At 45.5% G+C, this 12,500-nt stretch overlaps 1 protein-coding gene across 1 annotated transcript in view; it reads left to right on the forward strand.

Moving 5' to 3' along the window:
- Positions 1–3,965, forward strand: part of enox2 (ecto-NOX disulfide-thiol exchanger 2) — a 514,981-nt gene extending 511,016 nt beyond the window's left edge. Inside the window, exon 19 of the mRNA XM_063189793.1 lies at positions 3,743–3,965. Within this exon, the coding sequence (XP_063045863.1) occupies positions 3,743–3,874 (132 nt within the window). The 3' untranslated portion in view covers positions 3,875–3,965. The remainder of the gene's footprint in view (positions 1–3,742) is intronic.
- Positions 3,966–12,500: the final 8,535 nt, after the last annotated feature.

Below are 12,500 nucleotides of genomic sequence, written 5' to 3' on the forward strand. Positions count from 1 at the left end.
TGCTTCTCTCTCTCTCTCGCTCGCTCTCTCTCTCGCTCTCTCTCTCTCCTCCCATTTCATTTTATTTCTCCCTCTCGCTTTTCTCTCGCTCTCTCACTCACTCTAATCTTCATCTCTTCATTTTCTTTCTCTCACCTTCTCCTTCACACCCGCCCCTATCTCTCTGTTTCTGTCTCTCGCTCTTTCTCTTGCTCCATCTCTCTATCTCTCTCTCACCCTCCTATCTCTCTCAATTCTCCACCGTAGTTAATCTCATGGACCATATTCTTTTTTTTCGCTCAGCAAACGCTTTACTGTATGCGTGGTCTCACTCACATTTGAATATGTAATGCACTTCTTGGGATGGCTCATAACACACACCTCTGAAAGCTCTCACACACACACACGCACACACACACACACACACACACACACACACACACACACACACACTCACACACACACTCACACACACACTCACACACACACTCACCGACTCATAAGGTCACCAGAAGGTAACGTTCACTTTCAAGTCATTTCAAGCTATATTAAGTTGGTACGCCAGTGCCATAGCTAAAGGCAAGGTTGCACATTGTCTGTGCCTGCGCCATTCAAACACGCTGTACAGAACAGTATGTCTTCATTTCAAGGAGCGGGTTCTTCTTAAGTGGCCTCAACGTGCAAGGTAGCACAGCAGCAGCACATACAGTTATGTACCTCTAATGCACTTGAAGTGGGGACGTATATATTCGTACCTTTTTCAACACGCTACAGAGATACTACAGCGCTCTGTGCTCTGTCGTGAACATCTTGTTCTAACATCTAGCATCCACTCATATCAATGCGTATCCATCTCGAGACATACAGTTGCCCATCTATGGCAGTCTATCACACATATACCACTTCAACACGCTGCACAGTCTGTGCTCCGTCATAAAGACGAGTTCTTCGAGACAGGCTAACATCTAGCATCCACTCGACGCGCATCCATCTCGAGGCATTAAGTCGGACATGTATCCGAGTTAGGGATGACACGTCTCTGTAAGCACACAGCGTGAGTTGATTGGAGGTGACACCGAGGCGGTGGTGAACGGTGCACATAGCTTACTCAGCTGTGTGCTGTACTCACAGAGGACACATTCGGGAGACGTTATTATAGCTATGTAGTCTAGGAGCTGTGGGAATCATTTTGGTGGGGAAATTTGCCAGATGGGTGATGTTAGAAAGACACTTAGTGGTTTCTTTTGCCTTAAGACATATAAAAGTTTTTATCTTTTACCTGACATGTTTCGACGGTGTTACTTCCGTCTTCATCAGAGGGTCACTGTGATGTTGATGAGTGACGTGTTTAAGTTAAACAGTTAGACATAATGAACTTAATACATATGATGTTAGAAAGAGTTCTGGAAAGGGGCAAAATGTTAGCCCGTCCATTCCTCTGCACAAGAAGAGTATGCAAACTGGTTCTGCACAAAATTGCGCCAACGAGTCAATCTGGCTAAGCTGTCTACAGCCAGGGGCGGTGTCACAGTAGAGGCAAACGTGGCCAACTGCCATGGGCCCCTCCAAATTGCCAGCGGGGGGGATCAGATCATCTGCCCCACTCCCTATTCCGTGTTAAAAGTAAGGATTTTAAGGGCCCACTCTCAAAACTTGCCTTGGGCCCCCAAATTGCTAAATCTACTCCCCTCTACAGCAACCAATTTTTGTGAATTTGATATATAGTCACTGGGTTGAAAGCGATAGCGGTGAGATCCAATCGGTGGAGTTTCTGTTTCAGGAACAACGCATACATAATCAGAATGAGTGATTGGTTGTGTGTGTGAGTGGTCATAACTTTGGCCATTTGATATGGACTGTGCACCATATGCATTCGATCGATGCACACCTTAGAGAAATCAGCTCGGCCTGTCTAAAAATCGTATGAGCTTTGCGATCGGTGATGGCTTGGCTAGTCAAGTAATATTAATTGGACCTTCCACATGCTGCTGACCACAGTATATCCCCCTCCCTACCCCTCCCCCTCCCCCTCCCCCGCGATATCACGGCTAACTAACTGACATGCCGTATTGATCCCTGGTTTACAAGGTGGAACCTTCGACCTCGTCGAGAATGGAGATGACACCATGTTCTGACCTTTACGCTTCTCTCGTGAGATATTACGATATGTACATGTAGCTGACAAGCAGTAATTCAACCCCTCCACTAACGAGCAGGGCAGCCAACGAGAGGGGGGGAGGGGTGTCAGGTGTAAGGGAGAGAAGCAAATTTGGGTCCTCATTATATTGTATATATTGAGTGGAGTGGTGCGGAGGGAGGGTCTTTCAGATTACTTTGTTCCGGGCCCCGGCCAAAAGCTGCCAACAGCCCTGCTTACTGTACGAGATTGTGCTTCCACCGTGAATTATGTTGTTGCTCCCTCCACACACACACACACACACACACACACACACACACACACACACACACACACACACACACACACACACACACACACACACACATACACACCTCTCTTCTCCTCTTCCCCTCTTCCCTCTCCAACTGGTTAATTGAGTTTCTCCTGAGGAGCAGATGAATTGACCCCATCTGTTTGGAGATCAGCATTATGTTTACATGTGTAGCCGTTATCCCCTTCAATCTCATTGTAATGGGCATCATTTATATTCTGCCTGTGTAGAGGGATGGTGAAAGGCATTCTTATTGAATTGCTTTTGTCTGCGTGTTTGAGATTAGCATTATTCGTCGGGGTGTGTGTGTGCGTGCGTGCGTGCGTGCGTGCGTGTGTGTGTGTGTCTTGCAATTCAACATTATGTGCAGTTGTTGCTCTGTGTGTGTACGTGTGTTGCAAATCAGCATTATGTTTATTGGTTGCATTGCGCTCACTGGGGCTTAATTTCCACAAGGGATATGACCCCACAGTAATCAGATCCAGATCGAATATAATCCCCATGCAATTAATACACACAATTACTTAAGATAGTATTTGTGCTTTATTTTGACATTCCAAATGTTTAACCTAAACCAATTCCACTTATTATTTCAGATCAGCATTGTATTCATGTGTTTACATTGCTGTGTTTGATTATGCATGTGTGTGTGTACTGTACGTATGTTGAAACTCAATATTATTTTCAGTAATTGTGTGTACAGTATGGGTTGCATATCTTCATTATTAGATTAATGAAGGTGTTGCTCTGCCTTTGTGTGTGTGTGTCTGTTGCTGTGTTGCAATTTGATATGTTGCCATTATCACTGTAGATCGAGCTCTAACATTATTGGTTGTAACTAAGTAAGTAGTATGCTCTTTATTATGCCACAATGGGGAAATTCTTGTGTCGCAGCAGCAACATCACACACATTCAACATGTACAAAATAGACGGCATACATACAAACACAGGACCAGAGAGGGAAAAGAAGGGGGTATATAAGGAAGAGAAATGTTAGAAATGTTATGAAAATAGAGATGTTGCTAAATAAATTGTCTAAATTAATACATAAATAAAACTTTTTTTTGAATGTTCTCTCTCTCTCTCTCGCTATCCCTCTCCCCCCCCCTGCCTCTCTCTATATATCCCTCTCTCTCTCTCTCTCTTCCTCTCTCTCTCTCTCTCTCTCTTCCCCCCCTCCCTCTCTATCTCTATCTCTCTCTATCTCTCCCTCTTCCCCCCCCCGCCCCCCTCTCTCTCTATCCATCTCTCTCTCCATCTCTCCCCCCCTCTCCCCCCCCCCTCTCTCTCTCTCTCTCTCTGTGTGTTTCAGATCAGCACGGCGGAGGTGGATGCTCTTCTGAGCCGGCTGCCCTGCACCTTCAAGCAGGAGCTGAGTGGGGTGGGCGCCAGCCTGGAGAAACGATGGAAGTTCTGCGGCTTCGACGCCATGAAGACCATCTAGAGAACACCCACCCCACAACACCCCACCCCATCATCATCATCATCACCCCCCTCTCCAAGATGGCCGACATCAAGAGGGGGGCGGGGGGAGGGGACATCACGACAGGCGTGGTGGGGTGTGGTGTGTGGCGTGGAAACATGGAGTGTGTGTGAGCTGCAGAAGAAGGACCGTGAGAAGGACAGTGCTTCAACGTCAGGAAGGAAAAACAAAGAAAAGAAAAGAAATAGATAGTTGCTCCACGCTCCCCACCATCACCACCCACCCCCACCTCCTCAAGAAAGAAGACACAAAAAAAAAACTTTTGGAATTTCGTTGTGGGAATCCTTTTTGTGAACCCCAAGTTTTTTGGGTGCTACGAGTCTGTCTGTTTTAATGCGGATGTGCGTGAGTGTACCGGTATGTGTGTTTGGTGTGCACATTGTGTGTAAGTGTGTGAAGAGTGTGTGTGTGTGTCACTGCGTTGGCAGGCGCCCGTGAAACTCTGGAAGGAGAATACAGACTACTAATACAGAGAGAGAAGAAATCAGGGTCAGCTGAGACACTTTGAGCAACTTTCAAAACAACTTTCCTTCTCGTCTCTCTGGCCTCCTCGTTCCTTCCTTCCCTCCCTCCTTCCTTCCCACACTTTGTATAGACTTATAAATACATGAATATATTTCTTCTTCTTTTTTCTTTTTCTTTTTTTTTCTTCCTTTTTTTGTTCTTTTTTTCTGTATAGGCTGTTACCGGTGGCATAGGTTCTGTTTGTATACTCTGTAAATGCTTGAATAACAACTTGATATTTTGAAATAAAATGGATGAGAACACCTGAGTGACAGTACAGTAGTTTTTTTTTTTTACCTCCTGTTTTTGATGAACGTCTGCCTTTTTTCACTCTGGTGACCTGGAGTTGGTCACATGTTTACATTGCGCTGTGCCAGGTGTTTGCACAGCTCCTTTGCACAGTGCATGTCTGGATGGGTTCATGTGTGTTTGTGTGGGTTACCAGGTTTACATTCTGGCGTGTGTGCGCGTGCATGCGTGCGTGCGTGCGAGCGAGAGATAGAGAGATAGGGAAAGAGAGCATGTGTGAGTGAGTGTGCATGCGTCGCCCGCATGCCTGGCTGTGTGTACACTACATGACACGGGGAAAGGTACCCTAGACAAAGGCTGGTCAATGCCCCCTCTCTGTGGCTCAGAGGTAAACACAGGAACTGGAGAGGCCGAGACACCTGGGGGGAGGATGATTGGCAGGCAGCAAACACTGAACAGCCCCCCCACATTTGGACTTGCATGCCCATGGGGACACGGGTTGGAGTCCAGCTTGGGTCATTTCCCAGCCCTGCCCCATAACTCTCTCACTCTCCCACTCGTTTCCTGTCATTTCTTCACTATCGCTATCAAAGGGTATAAGGTCAAAGGTCAAAAAAGGGTATCAAAAGCCCCAAAAATGTTTTAAATAAACAAAACACCGAGCATGGAAGCAGAGAGCCCAGCGTACCCCTGCATATGTGTGAATGCATGTGGCTATGTTAGTGGGCGCACCTGTAGTTTTGCCACATACGAGACACAAAATCCCCAGTAAAATAGACCAAAAAATCCAAAGCAGTTATTTGTGCTCTGGGGTCCAAACTTGGTAAATTGTATTTTTCTTGGATATTTTGTAGTAACTCAGAAAACTGAAAGTGCAAAAGAAAATGGTGGGTTTAGTCTGGAAAACAGTTTAGTATTCTTAAGTTGTCACAGAATGGGAGTCAATGGGTCTGCTCCACAATAATAGGAATTCAAGTTTCGTCTGTATCAGTGTCAATGTTTTCAAAAATCGTTGTGGAGAGACCATTGTAACTCTCAGTTTCCACTTCACCTCCAACAAGTGTGTGTGTGTACGTGCGTGCGTGCGTGCACGCTTCCGTATGCATGCTTGATCTTCAACATCCTTTGCATCTTCACGCTTTTCATAGGTCTCGTATACACCGTAAGTGTACATATTTGTTTGGAACGCCACATGTGTTTTTTGAGCATGAATACACTCAGGAATATAGTACAAAAACAACCTGACAAGCCTTTATATTTACACTGTCGTTTGAAAAGCCTATATTATTTTCTCCTCCCTTGAAGTCATGAGTGGGAGGGAGAGAGGAGGGAAAGGAGGGGAGGGAGGCTGTAGTACTTACTTGTAGTATGGTATTTACATGGAAATAAATCCCCGCATGCAAGCAAGAGGAGAGAGAAAAGAAGAAGAAGAGAGGGGCAATTACCCAGACCGGGGGCAATTACCCAGACCGGGGGCATGAAGATGCTGAGCTGCATTATATATGAGGGGTGTGTGTGTGTGTGTGTGTGTGCGTGCGTGCGTGTGTCTGTGTGTGTGTACACATAAGCTTGTGTGCGTGCATGTTATATAGGCCTATGACTTGTGTGTGTGTGTGTGTGTGTGTGTGTGTGTGTGTGTGTGTAGGCCTGTGTGTGTGTGTGTGTGTGTGTGTGTGTGTGTGTGTGTGTGTGTGTGTGTGTGTGTGTGTGTGTGTGTACACATGCTTGTGTGCGTGCATGTTATATATGAGTGTTGTGTGTGTGTGTGTGTGTGTACACATGCTTGTGTGCGTGCATGTTATATATGAATGTTGTGTGTGTGTGTGTGTGTGTGTGTGTGTGTGTGTGTACACATGCTTGTGTGTATGCATGATATATATGAGTGTTGTGGGTGTGTGTGTGTACACATGCTTGTGTGCGTGCATGTTATATATGAGTGTTGTGTGTGTGTGTGTACACATGCTTGTGTGCGTGCATGTTATGAGTGTTGTGTGTGTGTGTGTGTGTGTGTGTCTGTGTGTGTGTGTGTGTCTGTGTGTGTGTCTGTGTGTGTGTGTGTGTGTGTACACATGCTTGTGTGCGTGCATGTTATATATGAATGTTGTGTGTGTGTGTGTGTGTGTACACATGCTTGTGTGCGTGCATGTTATATATGAATGTTGTGTATGTCATGTCATGCAGATACCATTAGCACAGTGGTGGGGGTGAAGGGGAGGGGAGGGGAGGCTGTGGGAGGGCGAAGAAAAGCCAAGGCAACGATTTCATACCTCCATCACTCTCCTCCAGGCACTACACACTACACGCTCAAGCATTCTTAATGTGCTGTACGCCGGTGTGTGTGTACGTGTGTGTGTGTGTGTGTGTGTGTGTGTGTGTGTGGGTGGGTGTCGTTTGTGTGTGTCTGTGTCTGTGTGTGTGTGAAACTGAATGTGTCTGTGTGTGTCTATGCCCGTGTGTGTGTGTGTGTACTGTATGTATTTGTGTGTGTGTCAGTAGCTGTTTTCGTGTGTGTAGTACATACACAGTCTATTGTTGGCTGTGAGGGAAGTAAGACTTTATTACAGATGATTTGTCCTCATCAGGCAGCCTGTCTCTCCCTGGGCCATAGGCTGCTATGTATGAAACATTAGGTTCAAATGCCTGTCACAGCCCCTTGCCATCCAATGTGAATTAGTCAGGGGTAATGAGCTGTGCGTGTGTGTGTGTGTGTGTGTGTGTGTGTGTGTGTGTGTGTGTGTGTGTGTGTGTGTGTGTGTGTGTGTGTGTGTGTGTGTGTGTGTGTGTGTGTGTGTGTGTGTGTGTGTGTACGTGTGTACGTGTGTACATGTGTGTGTGTGTTTACGTACTGACGTCTAAAACACACACACATGCTGTATACTGTATATTCTTAAACACACTTCCATACATAAACATTTTTATGGTCATGAATTTTTAATACCACTATTTCACAGTAAATATGAACATACAGTAGCAAGTCGTACAACAACAGCATGTGCATGAAAGACAGAAGAGTCATATAGCGGTGAGGCCCCTTAGCCTATAAACTGCACTGTGCTAGTAGTAAGTAACCACTCACTCTGCTCAATGGGGCTGCCTTGTGCTGTAACGTATGGCTTTTGGCAACACAGAATCACACAGTGTAGGGTACTGTAGAAGTCTGTCTCCACACACCCACCCAGGGCCACTGACAGCTTTGGCTGGGCCCAGGACAATGTCTTCTGAAAGGGTCCCCCCACCCAATACATACCATGTAATGAGAACCTAATTCTGGGCCCCCTCTGTCTCTGGGCCCGGGACAACTGTCCCATTTGCCCCCCCCTGTCGGTTTCCCTGCGCACACCACATGCATTTTCTCCTCCGCGGCTCGGTCCAGATTTACGCCGTCCGGACCGTCCTAGCTGGCGTTGCTACAGTATTATACGCTGGCAGAAATGTCATCTCGTATTCCGGGCCTGACGCGTCTCTCTCTCTCTCTTTTGGTTCCGCTTGCCTTTTTTGTTTTTCATTCATTTTTCAAAGAGTATATCTGCTCTCCAACCGGGCACTGTGGTTGTCCTACGATATGTAGCAGCAGTAGGATCCGGTGTGTGTGAATTGACTATCCAATCACATCCAGGCTTTAAAAAAAGGGGGATACCTAGCTGTTCTCCAAACAGTGGGTTTGAGAGTGGATGGGGGGGTTACAGGGGCGGAGCAGAGGGGGGGGCATAGGGGCCAGGAACCCCCGGTCTCACCACTTGAGGGGGGCCCCTGCCAGTGGCTTTCGATTGCCAAACATCTTGTAGGGGTCCCATTCTACGATATTTCGTGGGCCCAACGCCTCTGACACATCTCTCACCCCCCCTGTCCCAATACCAGTGCTCCTCCCCTGGGAGGTTATTATGATGGCAGGAGGGGGATGTAGCGAGGCATATTCCTGAAATACATTGGAAAGAAGTGAACACACAAAGACCAACTCCTTGTGTATACATGCAGCCCATAGTTAAATGCCACTGCTGTGTCTCCGGATATTCAGGTGTTGCAGAGCACACAGAGGAAGGGATGTGCCGTACTACTGTGTACATACGCTTTTCAACGAGACATTACCCTTTGCAGAACAATTGCACTAGGTATCTTCCAAGCAGGCCCGGACTGCAAATCTGGCATACAGGGTTTTTTCCATACGGGCAAACTGGAGGGGGCAAAGATTCGGTTATGGGGACCTTCTGAAGTCCTATATCAGTGATCTCCACATGGCGGCCCACGGTCCAGATCTGGCCCAGGCAAGGCAAACATTTGGCCTGTCATGAGGTTGGAGCAAATGAAAACTTGCGTGTATATGTGTGCTATCTGTGGCCATATGGGCAGACGATTTGTTTGTGCCCTCAGCCATTACAGACCATTTTATACCGCATGGTTGGTATTATCAGAGAGAGTAGAGAGAGAGAGGTTCCATTGGCCCATTGTTTCCGGGTTCTATTATTGCAAGGGGGAGGGGGGGAAATCCCCCTTTAGGCAGACCTAAGGACTGTTCTATTCAATGCTAGGAGTATTATGACACGCCCCTTTAGGCAGACCGGAACCTGGTCATGTTAGTTGCCCATAGCAACCTATTACATTGGCATATCTCTATATACTTAAAGAATCTCTGGTATTATCAAGGATCTTTCTAGTACCCTTTTTAGGTATAAAAGCAAATCTGGGAAAAGTTTTGTACCAGAAGGTTTAACATACTCCACAGTGTACCCCATTATCCCGGAGGTTAGGTGCAATATTAGAGGTAGGCCTACATTATTGTTTTGTGAAAGATAGGCCTACGGAACCGTACCAGTGGCATGCTTTGTAGAGTACCGTCTTAGGTACACAGTGGTACTTCCAATTATGTGTGCATGGGGGGGTTCCCAAGCCTTCAAAGGACTGGTACTGGTCTGGAATACATTTACTGGAAACAGGGATGTGTAACACCAGACCACATACTAGGAGCCCCGACTTGTTTTTTTGCCCTTTGTTGCTTCCAAACAGCACCGCATCATCATCATCTCCTGAGGCTGGCCTGCAAGTTAACACACTTCAGTCAACATCCAGGATCCAATTTGTGTGCGGAATGGCAGATAGGGGGAGGTCTTGTGTGCAGGTGTAAATACAGACTAATTAGTGTTTTTTTCCCCTTCTCATCAACGCCGCCCTCCCGCCCCCTACTAAGATATTCTTTCCCCCTTGGTGTCATTCCCTCTCCAGGCCGCCGCGGAGGATTACTCATTATTTTAATTCAAGGTGGCTTGGCTTTAGCGTTATAGCGAGAAGCAGGTTATTGAAAAAGGGTGTGATTCACGCTGCCATAGCACGCAACGCGCTTGAAATATCATGCCCCGTGGATAAGGAAACGCTGCAGGAGGCTGTCCTTGAACACCTGGTCTTATTTTTTTGGCTTTTGAGCATGTCTTCAAAGAGGAGAGAGAGGAGGAGGGTGGAGGAGGGTGGGGTGGGGAGTGGAGAGGAAAGGGCACAGATGTCAAACTCAACTGAACAACGTCTCGCTTCTCCGTGCTAAATCCCTCGTTGGTGATATACCTCACGTTTCAGAAAGATGTAATTGGACCTGAAACGCAACTCCACACGGCGCATTTGGATGATGTCTTCCTGAATACCTGAGATGGTTGCAATTATGGCACTTTTTTCACCTGAATTCCCCAATCTGGGCTGAATCCCCTTTTAATTACAAGATATGCCCCATGGCCTCATGGGTAATCAGATGAGTGGTGGGTCGGGTGCGTGAGTGGGGCCTACAATTAAGCCTCCATAGACTCTGTAGCGTATACGGACCAGGGGGTTGGAGGGGTGAATAGTTGGGGTGGTGGTGGGCTTGAATAGGAATGGAAATAGTCTATCTCCACTTGACCCTATACTGCACGGTGTTGCCATATGGCAACATACCATTCTTTTGGCATTTCCTGGTATTTAAATATAAATAATAGACACTGATTGGTTTTCATATTGAAACTGTGGCCTTGTTTTATCCAATTATGTGGTTTGTTGACATCACATGACACTACACTCTGCCCCAGGCTCGCTCTTTCCCTCACTGTACATGAGCATGTGTCCTTGACAGATTGCTCTGGCATTGGCCAAGATTTCTCACACTTTTTGAAATATTTACCAAAATTAAAAAAATATTGGGATGATCTATAGTTAATCATGATCTGTTTTCACCATTTGTTTTGTTTTCAACTAAAATTATTTCCTTTTTATGTTGAAAAATAGGTGTGTTGCCATACGGCAACATTGTGCGGTAATGGAACAAGACGGTCAATAGGGAAAGTGTATTGATACAATTACCCAATTCTAATTGATTGATTAATTGATTTATTTATTGATTAAATGATTGATAACTGATCATATTTATAATTAGTGTAAATGGCAGTCTGTAAAGAACATAACAAATGTTATAATAGGTGTACAGAACTGTTTTATGAGCTTTCACTCTGAGCACATGCAGAAAAGCGAACAAGGCCTATGCAGCCTCCCCCGATTGCCAAAGGTATACCACAAAAATCCCCAAACCCCAGATTAGAGCATAAAGCTACTGTCATCCTGACCATTTCCAGCCTCCAAAATGTTTTGACTTCATGTGTCTATTATAATTAGGCTAATTAGCACACAACGTTTGTGCAAATCTGTCAACCCGATCAAAACATATTGTACAAAGTCAACCATTTTGAAAGTCAGCCATTTTAAAAGCATAATATCCAAATTTCCAACAGCTCATAAGCCAATTTTATTATTAACACACAAGATTTAGTGCAAATCCCAGCACCCATTGAAACGTTGTGGCCTAAACAAAAGGTAGGCCGTCTCGAAAGATTGCCAACTTCAAAGTCAGCCATCTTGAAAGTCAGCTATCTTGAAAGCACTGGCCTCACAATTTTACATGGCTTATTTACTTATTACAGAGTGTTATCACACAAGGTTTAGTGTAAATCCAAGCATCCATTCAAAAGTTATGACAAACAAACTGTCGGTTATGTTGAAAGATGCCTGGCTCGCAAATCGGCCATCTTGAATGTCGGCCATCTTGAAGCTGTTGGCTTCCAAAAATAAATCAGTTCATGTAATATTATAGACAGTTACCATACACATTTTTGTGCAAATCTATGCACATATTTTATGTTGACAGCAAATATATTCATTGGTGGTTGGTCAACGTAATACCACTGAAATACTGTTTTTCGGGGATATAATAAACAGTATTCACTTGTTCTCTCAGTGGCAAAAATGTGTTAAATAACTCCCTTGAACTTGTGGGTAAACTTTCAATGTTTTTCTGAGATAAAAACAATTATATTTCTATAAAATAATCCATAATGTTGTATGACCCTTGTTTGGTCTTGGAGGGAAAATGTACACTGGATCCTTCCGTAACTGCACAATGTTGCCATATGGCAACAAACCTAAAAGCACCCCCCCAAAAAACTTTTTTGAGGAAAAAATTGCAAATATGTCTTAAGAAGTTCATTTTATGTGACAAAAACCACAGTAAGATTTTTTTCCATGATGGGATAATAATGTGTGCAGTATAGGGTTAAGCTGGCACTCAGGCTGAACACACATTGACACGCCAACCAGCCAGGCAGCCAGCCAGCCATCACACAGAGAGGCAACCATCGAAAGCATGGATGAGATGGGATGGGATGAGATGAGATGAGATGAGATGAGATGAGAGGCTTCCCTTCCCTTCCCTTCCCTTGCCTCAATGCACCACAGCAGAAGATAAACTGGACCAGTGGCAGTGTCACTGGCCTATAGTCAGTGGTTCACTAGCTCCCCCTACTGACGAGTACATGCAGCCTGTATCCTG

Source organism: Engraulis encrasicolus, chromosome 23 (genome assembly GCF_034702125.1).
Source record: "Engraulis encrasicolus isolate BLACKSEA-1 chromosome 23, IST_EnEncr_1.0, whole genome shotgun sequence".
Lineage (NCBI taxonomy): Eukaryota > Metazoa > Chordata > Actinopteri > Clupeiformes > Engraulidae > Engraulis > Engraulis encrasicolus.